Source organism: Grus americana, chromosome 4 (assembly GCF_028858705.1).
Source record: "Grus americana isolate bGruAme1 chromosome 4, bGruAme1.mat, whole genome shotgun sequence".
NCBI lineage: Eukaryota > Metazoa > Chordata > Aves > Gruiformes > Gruidae > Grus > Grus americana.
In genome coordinates this window covers 81,179,247-81,199,756 of record NC_072855.1, presented here as the reverse complement: position 1 = coordinate 81,199,756, position 20,510 = coordinate 81,179,247, and the positions used below count along the sequence as shown (strand labels likewise).

The 20,510-nt window shown below is 48.7% G+C and overlaps 1 protein-coding gene across 5 annotated transcripts in view; it reads right to left on the bottom strand.

Moving 5' to 3' along the window:
• The window catches only part of SLC4A4 (solute carrier family 4 member 4), a 217,059-nt gene that overhangs the window by 119,217 nt on the left and 77,332 nt on the right, over positions 1–20,510 (bottom strand). For all 5 annotated transcript variants that reach the window (XM_054823524.1, XM_054823526.1, XM_054823527.1 and 2 more), the window contains one exon: positions 13,141–13,320. In XM_054823524.1, the coding sequence (XP_054679499.1) occupies positions 13,141–13,320 (180 nt within the window). The remainder of the gene's footprint in view (positions 1–13,140; positions 13,321–20,510) is intronic.

Genomic DNA, 20,510 nt, shown 5'->3' with positions numbered 1-20,510 from the left:
GCCAAGTGGAGAACTCGGAACTCGCCCCATCAACTCGTACTCGAGCCAGTCGCTTCTCTGTCTGGGGCGGTAACGACTGAACAGTGACAGCAGCGAACATTTAATACACAACATTTCCACCAAGTTAGTAAGGATCCAAGGAGAGCTACTTTTCCTCTCTTTGTTAGTACAGTACTTGCCATCCAACTCCAAGCAGCATCCATGCTACATACACCTACAACATAAATATGCAGAAGCGATGTGGCCTCGCTGCTGACCAGTTTTGCCTGCTCATCAGTAAGACTGAGCCTGATCTGGACAAAGCCACGCTTTCTGCCGAAACGTGAGTCAGAAAACCCACGGTATGAAACATAAGGGCAATGTTGAAATAGCTACCGGGCTCAGTGGACAGGTTCCGTCTATCTGCTTTGAAGCGCTTCAAGCTCTTGTTTACACGTCCACAGCGAGAAACCCAGAGCTTCGGGATGGCTTGTTCCCACACGGTCCCACAGATTTGCATCGAGTTTAATCCAAAAAGGGCAGCTTTACAGTACCAACCATCACCTACACAAATCAGCCCTTCTCAGCTATAGAAATATCTTTGGCTTAAAAGCAAAATGCTTCTACATGAGATATTTTTTCTTCCCACATGGTAAATTCCTTAGACTTTTCTGTCCCTTAGCAGTTTCACGTGAATGCAGAGAACAGAATTAGGCAAAGAATTAAGGTGGCTTAGGTAATTATAGCGGCACATGCTATCAGTTCAAGACAGGAGATTAGCACAGCGAGCTTCCAGTTAAAGGAGGTCTTCCCCGTACCGTGAAAGGAACTGGCCTCTGTCTTGCTTTGTCTGTCTCAAACACGAACAGTGTACCGTGTCAAAGTGGCAATATACGCCCCACACAAACCTCCCAGAGGCACTTTGTCTGGTACTCAAAAACTGACGGAGTTTGAAAACCAATTTGAAGAGCCACTTTAAACCCACAAAGTAGACAGCTACGCACCCTGTGGCTTTAAACCCAATGTAAAGTTTATATCGAATTCTTTTCCTCCACGTCTAGCGCGCCTAATTGTGTCGCCTTTGGCCGAGGGAGATTTCTAATAAAAACTGCCCAGTAATGAAAAAAGCAGCAAAGACCATTCTTAATCAAGAACGGCTTACCTGCAAAGCTGCAAGCAAGTACGCATTAATCAAGGCAGAAGTGACCAGTAAAGGAAAACGCTTTGCATCACGCTTACCTACCACAAAAGGGAGATATTTTCAGACTGATTCATCCCTTCATTTTGCAGGTGATAGTCTCTGTTCTGCCCAGACCACATTTATCAAATGCATAGTGCTCAATTCTTATTATTTTATCTCAAACTTTGCAACAATTAATTCAATATTAACCAGATGGGGTTTATAATTTTAACTTCCCTCTCAAGGAGAAGTTAAAGCTGTAGAAGAATCTTAACTTTCCCTTAACCAAAACCCGTTTGTATCAGTTCGGCAAACTGTAGAGAAAAGATACAAGTACGGCAGGAGCGCGACAGCGTGAGGGTGTCAAATCCAGCAGGCCAGTTGAAAAAAACCACTACTTTTGTATTGGTACTTCCCATGCAAATTAATTTTGTTATTTCAGGGCCAGGGATTTTGATCACTTGAAGTTGACAATAACGTAAGCAGAGCCGCTCAACAGCTCTGCCATCTCTACCGGAGTTATTGCCACGGCAATTTTCGTGGTTTGTTTTTTAACGGTGAAAACAGTAGAGGAAGATTTTAAAACATACCTGAAGAGATGACACTGGGCCTTTAAATGCACCGCCCCTAGAAATAATCCTCATCAAAAGCACATTATCATTTCTCTTGAGAGGAAAATGATCAGATCCATTCCTCCCCCTTCTTCCACGGCAGCGGCTGCTCCTTTCAGACACATCCAGAAATCTCTGAAAGCAGAATTCAGTTCTGAACGATTTTATCCCGGCCTCTGCATGGGTGGAAAACTCTCTCCTGCATATTCACGTTGTTCCAGGCCCAGGCATTTGCGATGGCTGTGCACGGGCACATTACAACGCCCATTTTTTTTAAACTCTTTTCCAGACTGGAATGGCTTCTCAGCGCCAGTCGGGCTGCATCACAACCACAGGAAGAGTGAATTCCTAGAAACAGAAGAAGCTTTCTGAACCCTACCCGACGCACCCCGAAGTCACCGCAGCGAACCTTCGTAAGCCAGCAGGCTCTACTCAAGCACCCACCAGCCTCGACGCAGCTCGAGGCGATAACACAAACCCCGAATGACATTACTGCTCTCTGAAACACAGTACGCACACAAGAAATAAGTAAAGCTCGACTGCAGAATTTCCAGTCTACGCTGCTCATTTCTTTTGAGGAACCACACACGATGGTTTAGTTTGTGTGGCTTAACAGCCATTCACCTCCTAAGGACACCTTTGTGGCACTGCACAGGCTGGAGAACGCATGGAAAAAAACAAACTTAGAGAAACGTCGCTGGAAAGAAAAAAAATTACTGATATCGGGGAGAGGAGGAAGATGTTGGAAGCAAGCTCCGCACGGCCACTTGTGCTCACAGCAGCCTGCACGGTGCCCTCAGCACCTCGGCGGCTTGCAATGCTCAGCCCGACAGCCGGAGCTTTTATCCCCTTGGGTTTCGGTCCCTTGTCCTCACACCCTGGTATCAAGTGGAAGCCTGTGGGGAGAGCTTCAGATGTCACAGCAGAGGAAGAGAGCAGGTAAAATTCAGGGAGCAGAGTTTGGAGCTTCCCTGAGGCAGAGGGCTTCCTCAAAGCGGACTTGCCAGAGCGAGATGCAAAACTCCGTCTACGGAAAGCGCCAACCAGAGAGGATAACATGGGAAACGCTGTTCCATTAGGGTGAGATTTGTTTTCACTCACCCGAGATCCCTGACATAACTGTCCCTTTGAGGACTTTCAACACCGGCTTTCAGGACTTGCCAAAGGCACCCGGGGCAGCTGGTGGCAGGGCCAAGCCCAGACGCCGTGTGTCGCGTCCCAACAGGCACGCACACACGTACTCCCTATGGGTACTCGGCCAATGCCTGAATTTAATCAGACCTAGCATGCACCTAACTTATTTGGGGACAACTGCTTCTTTTCCCCAAGCCTTATTCGCAAAACTAACTTGAGGAATGACCCTAAAGGGAAAAACCACAGCTACCATACCTTTCTGGACAGGGAAAGAACTAATCCTCTGCACCAGAGGCACTCGGTATTTGCCTTAACAACCAGCACGGCCAGGAAAGATCACTTGCTGTCGCCGTGCACGGGACCCTCAGTACACACCTACCGAGGGAGGAGCAGTTTAGCCCTACTTGTTATCACACCTACCCAAAATCCCGACTTTGCGAGGGAATAAAAAAACCCCCAAACCTTAGCTCCTTTCCCAGCTGTCGCAGGCAAGGAACGAAAGCTTGGCAAAGAAATGAGGTTTTTGCTCTATGTCAGAATGAGAGATTAAAAACAGGCTTCAATAATTATTTCAGAAAACATACCGACAGGGGGAAAGGGGAAAACGTAACACGGGGGGGGGGGGTGCAGGCAAGAGCAGGGGAGCACACTTGGCAGCGATAAAAAGCTGCACCGTTTGCACTCGCACGGATCAGCTCTCGGGACTGCCAGGCTTCAGCTGCACGGCAAAGGCAAACCAAGAGCACCGGGCAGGTTCACACCGTTCCGTGCTGTGAGCGCAACTTCAGCCGTGCATTTTCCTAAATAAGGTGGATGTTATGTGTAAGGGAAGTGCCAAGTGTTTTAAACAAAGCTAAGGGTTCCTAAGAAGCCCTTATGTGATTGGCATACGCACAAGTCAAGTTAAAAAAGAAAAAAAGCAACACTTCAGTCAAGAGGTGTTGCAAAGAAAGCAATTTTTTTAATTAGCTGTCTGAGAAAAACCCTGCACTCTTGCCAAGAAGGAAAAGAAAGCCTTTGCCTAAGGTGACAGTTCACATCCAGACCCAACCTCGCATCACCGTGTGCCTTCATCCTGTCCAAGTGCTTCTGTGGGAGCTGTGAGTCTCTGCAGGAGCCACAGGAGCAAGAAGAGAAATACCATCCAGAGCATCTCCCACTGATGAGAGCTGGAGTAATTAACGGGTGAAAGGAAGTTGGGGTTGGCTGCTGCTTGAACCATCTCCCTCCTACATGTGTCTCTGTCACTCCCGCACCTACAAGAAGTCCTCCTAACTGCCCGTCAACTGCATCTCCAAGTAGCCTCTACTTACTTCTCCTCTCCCCATCTTTCCTCTGGATTTTTTGAGGTCACAGCCTCTTCCCCGAACCACCCATAAACCCAAAAATATCCATCTTGAAACCCAACGCAACTCCAGGTTTGTATCCCCTGCAGCGAAAGGAAGGAGAGCCTCCTGTGCCCACAAAACGAGGCAACCTGCCGGGGACAGAAGGGGTCCTGCCTCGGGGGAGCCCGACCCACCACAAGAACGTCCCTGACTAAATATTCAGGGCCAGGACGCAGTCACAGCTTCACCCGCCGTAGTCCGATGTGCAGCCCAGGTAATTCGCGGTCTCTCCCTGCATTACGCAACCTCTCCTTTGCAGGGGGAGAGCGGAGGCGAGGGCTGTGTCAGCAGGCGGTGCCGTGCCCAGCTGCTGGCTCTGCAGGGCTGACCTCCTCACCCGCACCCTTCCCACCGCCTGCCCGCCCCGAGCACCTTCCCATGCCCCTTCCCGTTCACTCAGCCAGCTGCACCCCAACGGCCTCTCTGACGGGCCCCCAGCTATGCAGAGGGCACGTTTGCAACCGAAGCAGTAATTATTTCTGCGTTTACCTCGGCAGTTGCGCTACGCGTGACCTAAATACGCCCCTTGCAGCATCAGAGATCGGAGGGGCAGAACAAGGCATGCTTCAACTGACTCCGCCACCTCGGACCAACGCACCAGCCTGCTGCGCGGTTCCTGAAGGCCAAGATACCACAGGTTCCCTTACATTTATGGGAAAGTCTCCCTGACCATCTTCCCTATGTAAAACATTAATATTAAAAACCCCCTGAGCTATTTGGCCATCCTGCCTGGTTTGGTTCAAAGGCTCTCAGCGCTGGTCTGCCGCTGCTCTTACTGCGGTGAGCTGAAGCTAAAAGGTTTTGGAAAATCCCACCCCATGTCTTGAAGAGCCAGGAAAGAAATCGGATTGCTGAAAAATCCAGCCACACTAATAGAAAGAGGACTTTTGGCACACCCCTGACTGCGCTGCATCTGCTCTGCTAAGTAGGTACATTTATTTCAATCCTGTCGTTGTCTCTTGCTATTTAGAGCTGCTAGCTTAATGAACTTTCAGGGTAGACACCAAGCCTGAGCCTTCCTAAACTGATGTTTAAATATCCTTGTTGAATTAATTCGATCTCGTTATGGATGGACTGTTCCACAGTTGGACCGGCAACTTCCACTCCTCACTAGAAATCAACTGAGATGCTCTCCAGAATACAGGACCTTTTCCTGCAAGGCAGGCACTCTGACCGGGGAAGCAAGACCAGAAATTTACTTCCTAGTAAATCAGACCGCACATCAAGAAGTAGGAAGACCGTTTAAGAACGGCCAAAGAGATCACAAACCCATTTTTTAAGAGACACACAACTGAACAGCCACGTCACACTCAACTTCAAGACCAAGAGGAGCAATTCTGCAGGCGTCGCAGGCACAGGCCTTTGGACGAGCAGTCTCTGGCTCGGGCTGCAGGCAGGTGTACCTACCGACCTGGCATGCCGCACGCTCCTCAAACTGCCATACCGCTTCGCTAACCCCGCGAGAGACTTGTTTCCCATTTTGTGCAGAAGCGCTCCGGAGAAGAGGCAATTTTGTGCCGGAGAGCTGCAGGGCTTGCTCTTCGTAAGGAGAAGCCTGCCACGGAAAGCCTGGAAAAGCCCTGCCGAATGCATCGCCGTGCCCAACGGATTGCACTTACCACTAGAAAGAGACGGGTTCCGCACCCGTGGGCTCAAATTGCCTTTCCCAGGAGCGGTTGGTTTCAAATAGAGCCTTGTTGCCGTGGCTGTGCCAGGGACAGAGCCTTCTGTCCGCTCCTCGCTCACGCCAGCTGCTCCCTGGACGCGAAGGCTCGCTCTGTCCCCACAGGAGACTCCGGCCCCACGGGTGTTTCGCAGCACGGCCCTCGGCACGCTGCTCTGGATATCTTACCCGCGGCATTTGCGAGAGACACTGGGGATACCTGGCTAGCGCCGTTCGGAGGTACTGCGTTCGACAAACAGATGTTAGAAAACTATCCACACGCCCCCCACCCACCCCACTCTCTTATTTAGGCACTTAGACCCATCAAAAGACCTGAAGAACCTGAAAGGACCCAAAACCATATTTGTTACGCAAGAAGCAAACCATAAGGTAAAGGAAGCAAAGGATACCAACGCCATCAACTTCAGGGTGTGCCACATGAACCAGAAGCAACAAACTGCTGTACTCGGATTAAAAATGAAAAAGCCTCCACGTAAACAAATCAGCGTGGTGAATTCATGGTACAAGACCGCTCACCACAACGTCTTTTGTATCGCTAGGCATCTCGATAAACCAAGTATTGATCAACCAGTTTTAAAAAAAAAAAAAAAAAGAAAAAAGGTGCCAACTGCTGTTGCAGGATCTGTCACGTTCAGACAATCGGTTAGCGATAATTACGGCTCTCTCTCCGCGTCAAACATCCTCCCCATCCTCCCAAGCGCTACCTAAATGCGGGTATTCAGCAGCAAAGCCTTCGCACGCGTACCCCAAACTGACGGCCAGCTTCAAGCAACCAAGATTCTCTGGAGCTCTGGCTTTCCTAGCCTCAGATTACGCAGAACCTGCTTTTGAGAGAAGGCTGCATTCTAAAGGAGAATTGCTCAAAGGTGCGTACGAACCCGTAGTGAGGGATGACGCTTGGCGATCACTCCGGAGGAACCCGGCGGTTGCCTACATAGCAAATCTCATCCCTCCAGCCCAAACCTCACCTTCACTGGGAGAGATGCCCTCCATCCAGAACGACAGCCCAAGCCTCAAACAGTACCTTAATGAAATGACTCTGCTGCGAACGTTCTCTCTCTCAGCAAAACGCTCCTCCTCACCCACATCTGAGAGCTCAAGGGAGGTTTTTTTTTCACTAAATCCTTCAAGAACTACTGCTGGTGGGTGGAAGAGGAATTTCTCTGAGCAAACTGCAACCCTTTACAAACCTTTCATGGGATGACATACCATCCCATCCCTCTCTCTTGCTGTACGGGTCCTCTAGAAACCACCCCGACAGACAGATCCAGATTTTCAACCTCTTTTCCCCGTTTCTGGTTTTAAGCAGGATCAGGGTTACACCCTTCCACTGGTAAAGAAACCCTTCGGTAAGCTTAGCCCACGTGTGACCACGCGCAGAAGAGCTGCCGCTAACAGTGCAAAAGGAACGATGCCCGCAGCTCACAACCACTTACCCCTCCTTTCAGGTTTTCCAAAATGTAGATTCTGCAGTTATATTTATCCACTCGACATCATTTTGACTCTTGCCAAAAATCAGGTTTTACTCTCTTCACCGATGCAAGCGCTAAGTAAATTCTACTACAACAGGCAGTAGATTAGTTTCACGGGCCCCTCGTTATTGCTCGCTGCTTTTGGGTCCCGGTGCCTTGCTGGATCCACTCCCAAGGCTAAGACTCACGGTCCTTTCTGAAGCCCAGCACCGCCGAGGGCAGAGCGCCCTGAACGCCCATTTCCAGAAAACGATGAACACTCAATTTCCTTTCCTCCCGCTCCATTTTCTTAGGCGTTATGCTGAGTTTAGACAAATCTTCCACGTTGGCAACAGCAATTTTTCAGACCCGCAAGTGGTTTTAACGAAGTCAGTAAACCATAGAGTATTGCAGCAAGGCTCTACACCCCGCAACTTGTGGGATAAAGCCTTTATACTTGCAATAGCAATAACCTCTCATTAAAGGAAAAATCCAATCTGACAGCCCTTCAGCCGAGGGAACTCCCAAAGACTCCCTCTTGCTCTTTAAAGGCAGGGCATTTACATGTACAAATACGCGTTCATACGCATGCAAAGCGCTACACTTACGATGGGGATGAAGACATCCCATGTTCACAATGAAGAGTAATGCCAGCAGGCGGCTTGCTGTCCCATCCAAGCAAATTCCTTTATCCCATTTCCACATAACACTGGTAAAAAGGAAAGAGACAAGAGGCTAAAGCGAGGCAGCCAACGAGGCTTTGTCCCCAAGAACATCAGATGCTGCAATCCACTTGCTATCATTGCCTTCCTTCCTTAAATCGTGAACGCAGGCTCGCGTCCTCCGCAGACCTGCGGGCTGCGTTGGCAGCTCCACAGAGCTTTACAGAGCAGAGGAGCGAGCTCCCCTTCGCACGAATGCGGGGCACACAAGTGCCGTGCACACACCTTCTCACACCTACTTTTTAAATTGAGAGAAAGAAAAATTAAAAAGCAAGTGATGCCTCTAGTCTACTTCCCGAAAACAACGTTTGCGAATGTTTATTGCCAGCTAGCTTTGAAATCACGCCACAGAAAAGAGGATTTTCAATCTTTTGTCACCTATGGTACTAGCATCATTTCTGTGACTACTTTGGGTCAAATGCCTTAGGGCTTGGACCGAGGGGTACTTACAATACTAGTCCTTGACTACACATGAAATTCCCCAGGAAGTTTTGGAAAGGGACGGGTATTTTATACTTTGGGCTTCTTGCTCTCCATTTGCTTGGAATCACCGTTGCCTGTAAAAGGACTTTTACCCCAGCCGCTGAATTCAGAGTCAGGAATACACACAGACAGTCTCTTACCTTCCAGAAATCAGATGCCAGAATTTCCATTCTGTCAAAGAATCATCATACTTCTTCACACATTTTCCTACTTCTCTTTCTTCTGAGCCAGTAATCGCTCACATCAGCCCAAGTCTGTACCCCGTATTCCAAGCACTTCTGTTCTAAACGCGCTATCAGAGTTTCAAAATAGAGAGATTCGTATCTTCGTTAACATGTACCTTCTGCTCATGCCGTGTGTCTAAGGGGCGCGGAGCTGAGCCAGGCCAAGGACAACCCAAGCAAGTTCTGCACAAGCACGGGCATCTCTGCGGAGCACTTGGTAACTGCTCCGTACGTAAACCCGGTGTCTACATGCTGCCTGCTACGACGATGCTTTCCAACAGACATGATTTCATTGGGTTTGAGCCAGGAAGGTGAGCCAAATTAACTTGGAGGGCAACCAGACAACAAGAAGAAACCCCTTCCCAGATCAAGCAGAGATGCATTTCCTCATGGGAACATCTCTGCATGTCTGTAGTAAAGAATGAGGAAGAGGGAAATGGATTCAGATCGCGGCCTGTCCCAAAGAAGAAACTTCTGTCTGCCGCTTTTGTTCCTCCCTTGTCTCGTCCCTTCAAGTAACAGCAAACGATACCATCCGCTTCATGTCGAGATGAGCCATCGGCCGACCTGAGCAGGCAGCACCAGTCTTGACACCTCTACTCGTGCCAGCTGCCAAGCCTACTCTGGCTTTCCACCACCAACTCTCTGGCCAGCTGAGTCTTTCCTTCACCCCACTAAGTGCATGAGCCATCGTTAGTCACAGACCAACTGAAAATGCCCAGAACACCAGCAGGTCCATCAATACTCCAGCCATTAGCGCTACAAAACCCACTAAACCTTCCCTCCGAAAACCCCGTTTTACCCATCGTCTCTGAGTATGCTACCCTTCCCCTTCTGCAGTGTTCTGACAGCATAAATCTTCATCTGTTTTCCAACTCTTACATGTGTTTTAGGCAGGTGAGAGGAGGGTGTTTAAAGCCCGCTTCCTAGTAATGCAATAATTTTAGGGGTTTTTTTTAACCTCAAAAATACTCGTATGCCAGCTTCCTGGACGGTGCAGAATAACCATTGCTGAAAAGCATTTCCCTTCTTACTGGCCCTAAGTGGAAACCAGGGCCGGGCTGGTTAACGGAGGCGCTTTTAGAAACCAGGTGCTGGCGCACTCGATGGGGAACACGGATGCGTGCCAGTCCGTGGGTGAAGGCAGCCACATCCCTGTGAGCAGCCGCGCCAGGTGCTCAGAACAAGGCTCTGAACTGCCCTTCTCCCGCCGAGCACGGACACAGCCCCGCAGACCTGGAATACCCCGAAAGGGCTCTGCAGAGGGAACATCGCCTTCAAGCCTCCTCCTTGGTGTATCGGAGAGTAGCCCTGCCTGGATTTTTGAAGGAGGCATCTTTCCCCAGCGGTAATGTACTTTGGGTAAAACGTATCCGTACACGTTCAATTTCCCTGACTCTCCAGATGGCAGAGCTGAAGGTTGTTTATGACCTACCAGAGCTGGACTTGTTTGACTAAACTGGACACAGATTAAAAAAAAAAAAAGATCGACATTGCCAGACTGCACCAATTCCCAAAGACAGAAGCGCAGCTAGACCGGTTTTGAACTGGAACCAGACGTCTGCAGGGAAGGTTTGCATTTCTGGACCTGTTTACCCTCTTGCCTGTAGCCAGAGACGTGTTTCATCAGGTTCGTTGGTTGTGGGACAAGCATCTTGACCTGGTGAGTCAAACCCAGATTTGGTCAACATCTGATTGCACAGTTTTCACCAAAGAAGCAGAGAAAACATCTGCAGGGAAGATACCCAGGTCTAGTTTTCATGGTCCTTAGGGCCAGATCAAGAAATAGAAGTGATGTATCGAATCAAAGCTGGCTGAAGCTTTCTACTCAGTAAAAACAAAGCTCTCAGGATAATGGAGACAATCAAGTCATTTCCTAAACTTCTAGGAACTATTTTAACAACTATGTTATTAAAGATTTTTGCAAATCAAGCTTTATGTGCTTGTCCTTATATCTGAAGATGAAATTAACTACGAATTCTATACAAGCTGAACTGACAGCGTCTCATACGTGGCCACGTTAATAATTGCAAAAATCAGCAAAGAGAAGGAGCTATGCAAATTCTCAATTTTATAGACTGAGATGCGCTGTACCTTTCCTCAAGATGTTTGGGTCTTCTTCATGCAAAATTGGGTTTTGCATGTTTTAAAACACAGTTAACAAAAGAGAATATATGAATCCAAAAATCTCCCAATTCTAAGTAAAAGACTGAAATGTCAGCCAGTACAGTCCCTTCACCTCATCCTTAAGTGCATAAACAGCACTTCCATTTTAGGGTCTCATTCCACTTGCATACACCTCTCGCCGCCTCTGCAGCCTTTCTGAAGGCAGCGTCCTGCACGTCATACCCACAACCCGGCATTCATTGAGCCGCAGTCTCTGACGGGTACCTGGAGCGCGGGGGAACCCGATCCCATTTCGTAGCGGTGAGCACGGTCCCCGGTTACAGCCAGCCATCACGCAAAGCGGCGTTATGCAAAGGTCATTAACGCGGCCATCCCAGCAGCCCTTAATCCTGGGAAATGCAACACCCTCGCTCTTCTGTTCTTGGGGCCCTTCACGAGAAAGGCGCTGAGCTGTGTGAGAGGGCACAGCGGGCTCGGGATTTCCTCTTTGCTGGAGGTCCAGCACTTCTAACAGCTATCTCAGCTCCTGATGCCACAGACTCTACCGACAGCTGTCTCGACTCTATGTAACATACTTCATTTCAGCTTTCTCCCAACTCCATTAAAATTGCTGTTTAAAATTCCCCAGTTCTCGGTTTCTAATATTCTTATCCTTTTGAAACTGAATTTGAACCACATACCCCTCACTCATTTGCTATTAACAGACAAAAATTAAAGAAATGGGTTATAATTGAGATTTCTTGCCATGATTGCCAGTAACGAATCTCAGACTAAGCCAGTAAGCTTTGTCTGAAGAGGACTGGTCTTCTCCTGGACACTCTTGTCGTGACTGAGAGCGAACAGAGCGCCAGATACGTGGTGCACAGGAGCCATTCAGACCCTCAGCAAGCCTTCATCAAAGTGCCAGAGACAGCTAAAGCTGGAACGGTCTGAACATCCAACAACTGTCCCAGCTTGGCAACCACCTAAGAGACAGAGACCGAAATGGAAACAAAGAGCCAGTGATAAATGGCAGCGAACGTCCAAAGCGGAACAGCAGAAATTTCTGAAGAAGCCTGGCATCACCACGTACGCAAAACTCGAGAAGAAAGGCAGGTTAACAAGCAAAAAAAGTGCAGGAAACAAATAATTCAGGTCAGCTATGAAGACAAACATTTCAGAAGAGAAAAAAACCTGGGGATATGAGGCAACATGTAATTCGATGTTTGGAAATTCAAGACAGTAATCTGAACTACTCCTATCCTTTACAGTGTTCTAAATTAACTGTGCCAGCTCGTAAAAAGATCTGGCCACCAGTGCAAAACAGCAAGTCCCTGCAAGAACCTGGTAAAGTATCTGCATACGTGAGACAGTGAACAATACACAAAAAGTTAAAAATGATGTAGTATTAATGCTATTGCACGGGACGCCTGGAATATTGTGTGGTACTTAAGTGGTCCCACTCCAAAAACACGTAGGTCAGGGTGGAAAAGACTATGGGAAAATTCTCAGACGGAAAGAGATGAAAAGACTGCACATCTTTACATGCAGATAAAGAGCAGACAACATACTAACCTGTGGAAACAATAGAGGAAAAAATACCATTAACCCTTTCTCAAATGACGCAAACCAGAAACAACGATGAACAAAATGAAAGGCAGAAAATCAAAACCTGATGGAAGAAATAGGTTTTCAACCACAGGCACAATGAGCCCGTGGAAACGATTCCCCTAGGATACCGACACATCCAGCAAAGGGAATTTCTACAGATCCGGTGGCTTGCACACCAGAGAACAAAAGGTGCGTGAATTCTAGAGAGGGTGCTCATCCCGAGAGCCAGGGCCGAAGCTGCAAGAGATCTGTCTGGCTGTCTACTGGGTCTTTGCGTTTCCTTGCTATCTCTTTACACACAGCGTCAAATTGCTTTTTAAAACGTGGCCTGTTCCTGGCCGGCATTAGCTCAGGAGCAAACTCAGGTGATACAGAGGGATGAAATGTCTGCTCCAGCCTGTGCCTTTTCCAAGCCACAGCAACCATTCGGCGGCAACTGATGACTCCGACCCTGCGAGATGAGGTGACTGCTTTTGTGGATCCAGTTTCTTCCTCCATGACCAGATCAGGAGCAGATCACTAGACAACAGACCGCTGTAGTGAGGGACAAGTGAAACCAGTACTTACTGAGCGGTTTAAGGATGCTGCTGCTTGTCTCATCAGCGTTTTCTACGTCTGATTTGTCAGAGTAGTTCTCAGAGATTTTCTCCTTTTCTTTCTTTTCTTTGTGCCCAGGTCGCCTTCTATGACGCCTCCTCCTCCTATAGCTCTTCGGCACGTGGACCCCAATGTAAATGGTGTGATGACCTAGGGAACACAAGCACAGCAAATATTAACTTCGACTGCGAGTAGTTTGTGCGTCGCTGGCCAGCAGAGTCCATGCTGCCTTTCATTCAAATAGGCAAGCGAAGTATCTTTCTTTGCTGGCCTAACATTAATTAGCATCGTGTTTCTTGTCTCCAAACGTGAGCTAGGAGCTCTTTAGCTGCCATTTGGAAAAGTATTGTTTGTACGATCATTTCTGAGAGTGCACGCTAGTGCAGACTCTCCGACAATTATTCTGTCCTTGCGACTCATTTAAAAATAAAACCCACAGAAGGCCAGCATATTCCTTTCGCAATATTGAATACGGTGCTCTTCAAAACCATTCTACATTCATTTCTCCATTTGTTTACTGGCCAGACTTAACACCTACCTTGTGCAAACTGATCCAGCTTAATTAAAGAGCTCAGAGCAACCAAATTTACATGACTTGACTATGCAGTCCATTGTATAACAAGTGTCCAAGTACCACTAGAGTATTATTAGCACACAGCAGATGAGGGAGGACTACTAACATAACTTACGGTAAACTTCTAAGTACTTGACACTTTCTAAAATAAAAATTAAGTAATAGAAGAGCAAGTGCCAAATTTCATATGCTGACTGTAAACACAAAGTACGCCTCTTCCCTTTCATATAGACTTTCATTTCAAACTAAAGCGCTTAAACTACATTTGCCAATTGTTAAGTCTTTTTGATGAGTTTGATAACAATGTTTTATTTTCAAAGCTTCCTGCGCTCCTGCCAGCTTGGGATAAATATCTTCCCTTGTGCTTACAGAAAGCATTTACATGTCTTGTTCTGTGCCCAGATAATTCAGACACCTTACTGTAAGCTTTGAAAACAGCTTCTTCAGATTCACCTCCCGATAAATGATAGCAGTATTAGGCGCTTTTGATCAAATTTGGTTTCCGCACTCACGTCTCAGCGTAGCCAAGCAAGAGAGCGTCAGACACACGTGCCCTATTACTGACCGAAGTACGTTCATCCAAATGAACGAGCAGCAAACACACGTGAGAACAAATGGAGCTATCTGTAGGTCCAGTCATCCACGCCTGCTCACAGCGCAGCGTTTCCACAGGGCTGTCCCTCCGCAGAGTCACATCCATCTATTCTTAGCCTACGCTCGCACCTTGCAGGAACACGTGGCTACTAAACCCCGCGCGACCACACCAGCTGATATATTCAAGAGAAGGCAGAGGCTCCAGCTTCTGGAGAGACGCGCACTGTCCCACCCCAAGTCATTCGGGAGGTGGCTCCCCAGGGAGAGGGGGGGGAGACCCCCCAACAGCACCGTGACCGCCGTGGCTTCGAGCAGGGAGCGCAGAGAAGAGACCCCTCAGCCCCGACTCCAGCGCCTACAGCTATCTGCCACACAAGATGTTCAGCCAAAAGACTCGTCACAAAGTGCGATCACATCACTCCTGAAAGCACCGGAGTGGTTCCGTCAAACGGGTGGGCACCCAACGAGAGGGCGGCGACAGCGCCCAAAGCCAGACGAGACGTGCTTCTGCGTTACGGGACACGGAGCCCTGCAACGCTTCTCCGTTCAGCTCAGAGCTGCGTCCGCCTCTCTTTTGCTGCGGCCATACTCCCTTTGGCCCAGGAGTAAGAATTAAGTCAAGCGAGTAACACGAGTCAGGTTTCACTTGATAAAACAATCACGTACTCGAGAAAGTGAGAGAAGGCTGGCCCTCGCCCTGACCCATCCCCACGGATTCTCCCTCTTTACAGAGCATGCATTGCTCTTTCCTTCCACCTGCATGCTGCGCCTATTGCTACCGTTTGCTTCCAGCACCATCACAAGGTTCCGGGTGACCCACCTATTTGCAAGATACGGGAAGCTGCTCGGGAAATGCCAGCGCAACGGAAAAGCCAGAGTCTGCAGCCACCAGTTAACTCCCCTGCCAAACACGCGTCTCTAATTCCTCATTAGGACAAACCCAATCTTTGAGACTGAACGACTGAAAATTTAGGCACAAAATACCCAATTTCCATAGCAAACTGACCCTGCGTTTGCCATTTCAAATTCCACACGCTCGTGAGGCCAGCTGTCTGTAGAGTCCTTCACCTTTTAGCATGTGAATTTTCATGCTGAAAGCATCCGAGGTCTTTTAAAAAGCTGCTTGACTGGAGTGGCCCTCCTTGATAGTGAGTTTAAAATAGCTAACCAAGTTCCCCAAGGGCTTTGCAAATAACGGAATGATGAGCTGTACGCAAGGCTGGGGCCAGCAGCTTATGAAAATAGCTCACGCCCTGTGCATATTACGCTGTCTCATACCCATCTACATCCGCGCTCTACAGCCCAGCAAGACTACTGAGGTGCGCAGATCTCCAGCAGCAGCTCCTTGGAAAAGCAAAGACGAACGACAAACTAGAAATTTTAAACGCATGCTGCTGTTGTTGTTACTTAAGTATACAGACGCATCTGAAAGAGGCTTCTTAAATACTGCATTCTTAATTCTCAAAGATCAACAAAGTGAAAAGAAAAATAAAATTGTTGTCCAATATGAACACTTGAAAAAATACGTTCATCCCCAGAGCGGCGCTCAGCATGACACATTTTGGCTCCCAAGTCATTTGCTATGTGGAAATTCTAATAGAAAGCGGAGGCTCCCAGAGGAATTCCCTTCTCACCCAGAGAGGCGACGGTGCAGCAGCACCTGCGAGGGCCCTAAACGGACGGCATCATCCTTCTGGTGGCTGGAGTGCTGCAGCAAGCTCGCCTTCACGTACTAGCGATAACTGGGCAGAAGACCATGCTAAACCGACAGAACAGATATAGGGATATAAAGATATACAGTGTTTGTGATATCACGATATAAACTAACAGATACAAAGCGATAGTGAAAATCTCTGAGTGAAGGTACAGTTACTTTTTAGCCGGTATTATCTGGGCTGACACTGGAAGTCCACCACTACAAGCGCATCTCCTCCTGCTACCGGGTACCAGCCGCAGTACAGCTGCCCGGTACAGTACCGGACGCTAACAACTTCCCATCTCAGGGAGCAGGACAAAAAAAGAAACAGAAACCCTGGGCTGAGCAAGGTCCCAAATCAGGCAGCACACCAGGGGCAGAAGCGAAGGGACCCGCATCTGCTGGCTCCAGCCCAGCGATCTTTGAGAAACGGGCTCGCACCACGGCGGGAACGGGCAGAGCCGCAATGCCAAAGTTGGAGACACCTGCAGCGAGACCTTACGGATCAACACCTGAAGATGTGCCTGAGCGTGTCAAAGGAAACCAGGAAAGCTGTTCCAGCAACTGGAAACATCAGCTTTAACGTGGCAGATGGCATCAATGCTGGATGGGGAGAGAGAAGGGGACATCTCATCTGAGCACGGGCGGCCCCAGGACAGGGCAGCGGTAGCCGTTCCCGAAGGATTCTTACAGCCAAGATCGCATCCAAAAGCCCAGTAGAAAAGGATGGGGCGATTCCGGTATCTGTATTAAAACAACGTCCTCCTTTGAATCACTTTAATTCTGCGGTCAGCTCGATAATAGAAAACACAACATAGTAAGCCTGGAGTCTTAATACTTTAATATGCTGCCAACAGAACTGGACAATCTCTCTAATCTTTTGACCACGTGTGCACAGTACAGATTTTGGTAATATGAAACCAAATTCTATGTATGCAGGCAAACCCCTGCATTACTTAGCTGCTTTTCCCTATTCTGCAAGGGAGAGAGACTTAGTTCACGTTGCTTTTTGTCTTCCCCCCCACCGCCACCTCCCAGTCCCTTCGGGGAGGCCAGGCAAGACATTTTCCTTTTCTGCGTACTTGAAGTGCTTGGCATCTGTTTAGATTGTTGCAAACGCTGAGATAAACTTCTCGGCTCCCTTCCCAAAGTGCCTGGAAGGAAACAATTGACACGTACTCTCAATGCACCGGCTTTCTGAGACATTTCCTACTCACCGGGGTAACAGAGCCTTTCCCATGAGAACCATTGACTACAAATGGCAATGCCCGAGAAATTTAACGTGACGCACACGCACCGCACTATTATCCTGCGGCTCCGTGGAGGATGGGAAGCAGAGAGCCGAGTGCTAAACTTCTCCCTGTACTCCAGGTCCTGCTCAGCCATAACTTTCTCCCGTAGACCCGACCCGGGCTCCTTGCCAGTTTCCTCCACTGGCCCTAGTGCATTCGCAGCCTTTTCTGGAGGCTGCTCCCACCACCCTCCCCCAGGAAAATCGTTAGCCTCTGTGTGCACCTCGTTAATTTTTAGAGCTGTTCTGGTTGACCAGAGGCATGTATTTCACAACACAGAAATCCCGTAGCTGAGAGGCACAGCCAGGCATGCAGGTCCAAGTGGCACCTTTTCTTTTCTAAAGGACGGCGGTGGGTCGTGGCTTCCATGAACCGACACCTGCTGCAGCTAAAACTTTTGAAGTTAGCTGCTTCTGCCCGAGGAGAAACTTTACTGTGCACCAAATTCAGAGCAAAATCGTTTCATCTGATTATTAATAGAGCTAAAAGTAGTCATCGTCAGAGAGGTATTTTTCCCCCAGAAAAATTCTGGTTGCAACCACATCTTTTGCTTTATTAAGAGCTATTAAAGAATAGCAGCTCATGATTCAGAGTCCAGATTTAGAGTCTGGGCACAGGAGACTCCCTGAGTCAGTTTTACTGGTGCAAACCCGCTCACGTATTACCAAAGTTAAGTTCTGTGAAACGCAGCATTCCCTCCCTGCCTGCGAGAATATCTGTTCATCTCTTGCCTCTCCATCCCGGCCAAGCACCGTCTTGTTGAGGTCCTGGGAACGAAACCGTGTGACTCCGAAGTCGTGCACGCCACACAAGCTGATGTGCCGATACCAGCAGTGCTCTGCCAGCAGCACGGCAAGCGGCTCCAGACGCCCTGCCTCAGTGCAACGCCAAGCTATTTCTCTCCTGAGTTGTTCCATTTAAGGATATCTGGGGGTTAAAGAAAAGTAAACACAGGAGGAAAAAAGAAAGAAATTCTATCTAGGTGGTTCTGCAGTCACTGCAAGGCTGGAATCAAACCTGAACTGTCCAGGAAAACCACCTATAGAGAGAGAAATCCATAGTTCAGGTGCTGTTTCCCAAACTAGTTCTGGCACCACATTCATCTTAAAGAGCATTATCGCTTCCTACCACGTCCTTGGTAAGAAACCAGTTCCTCCCAGAAGCATCGCACACAAGAGACCTGATGTGGGATGCACCTATGGGGAGTCGCAGAGCTCAGGTTTCACATGGAGGGTGAATTTAAGCGGTTCTGGGGAGCTTCAGCCTGCAACAACGGTCTTTTCACAAAGCCTTTTGTACCGTCTTACACCTTTGTGCCAGAGGTCTCTGCATTCATCTGGACACTGAGCTGAGTCTACAGCTTTCTGCAATCTTAGTGCACGACTGAGCACTGACTTTAAGCCCAACACTGCGTAAGACTGAAATTCTCTTTTCATTCCAGCTACCTACAGCCAAACGAACAAGCAGAAAGAGATCGCTTTCTTTATTGTCCTCTCCATTCTTAAGCACTAACTCTTTTAAGAAAATGGTGACAGTGGAATGGCTTTTGCTTAGCAAAACCAAAACTTGGTCATTTGGGGTAAGAAGCTGAAAGTTATAGGATCAAAGGATAAAGTCTGCCTGGTGCGTAACATCTAAGAAGGAATCCCTTCCACAAGACTGGGGCTGTTGAGACTTTGAGCCTGGTCAGATCAGCCCATAAAGAACCTCAGACTGGCACCTCAGACGGAAACCAGATAAAACCTAACACTGAAAGCGTATAAAGCAATGAAAAAGAGCTGAACATCAGCAGTTTTCACCTGGCCCTTGTTTCAACTTCCAACGCTCCTTTCCAAAGGACCGCGAGAGTCACACTGAACCTGATCATGCTTGGACAGGCTCCTGTGGTTACAGCTGACATGTCTGCACAGCCGACCTCCTCTCCACAAGCTCTGGCCTCTCGCGTCTCCTGCACCGGGCAGCCGTGTCTTCCCCGGCTCTTGGAGAAGACTGGGAGAGACATTTCAGGGTGTGGGAACGAAGGGTTTCGCTCGGGATGCCCCAGCCATTTGACTCTGGGGCACGGCTGACCGATAAGGTGACGCAGGCAGGCAAAGGTGTGCCCTTCTCTGCCCACTTCCAGAGCCTAGCTATCAGTCTCGTATCTGGATGGAACTGAAACACAGCATACCCTCAGGGCGGGGAAGCTTTACTTACTGATGTGGCTTATGACACATCCCAGGAGCGTACGGCTTTCACTCCTACCTCTAACGAGTTGCTAACTTTACGAAGACTTGCTCCGTAGCGATGCCTAACATTCAGGCATCTGCACCGACCGTGGCTCCCAAGTCACATGAGATGGGCAGGGGACGCAGCCCACCAGGCGCTTCATCAGCGGAAGACAGCACGGCACATCTCTGTGGCCAAGAAGAAGGTGCCAAGCACGCAGCGAGACGTGGCACTAGCCAACAGGCCACTGGGATTACAGCCAGGCTAGCGCAGCTTTTAGCGGCTGCTTTTCAAACCCGGGGGTGGCGGCAGAAGAGTACTTCTCACTTTGTGTGAGAATCAGAAGAAATAAATAACATAAAAAGCTGATGGCCCAGAAGGACAAATAAATCACAGGGATGATCCATTTTAAAGGGGAGCTACTAAAAGTAGCACTAAGCAAGTCCCAAACTAAGCCCTGCTTAGTTTCAAATCAGCTCAAGAAATAAGAACAAAAGGCCACGCCGCCACGTGCCGAGTGCCCTTAGCTCTACCTGGTTCTAAAGGGGTTACAGGTGCTGGTGCGAGCAGAGGAGCCCGCGCAGCCCCGCCACGACACGCCTGTCGCTCGGCGCACCGGGGCACACGCAGGACGGGGCACACAGCCCGCACAACACCCCGCTTCAGACAACTGTGTGCACCAGAGGAAGAGACGTGACTCTCCCAGCCCTTCCTATACAATCATCAGATTTCACCTAAAAATTTCTCAGGAGTGATCAGAAAGAGCATTAATTTCCACACAGATGAAAACACAGGGCACAAAAACAACAGGCAAATGGGAATATTTTCAGTGATACATTAGGCAGATGTAAATTCCGGGTAGGAGAAAAGACCTGGAAATTCACCAGAGCCGTCGGTGAACACGGCTGTTCGGTGCAGCAGAAACAAGGAACACGACGACTTCCCCAGTGCTAAGAGCTAAGGGCCATTCCCATCA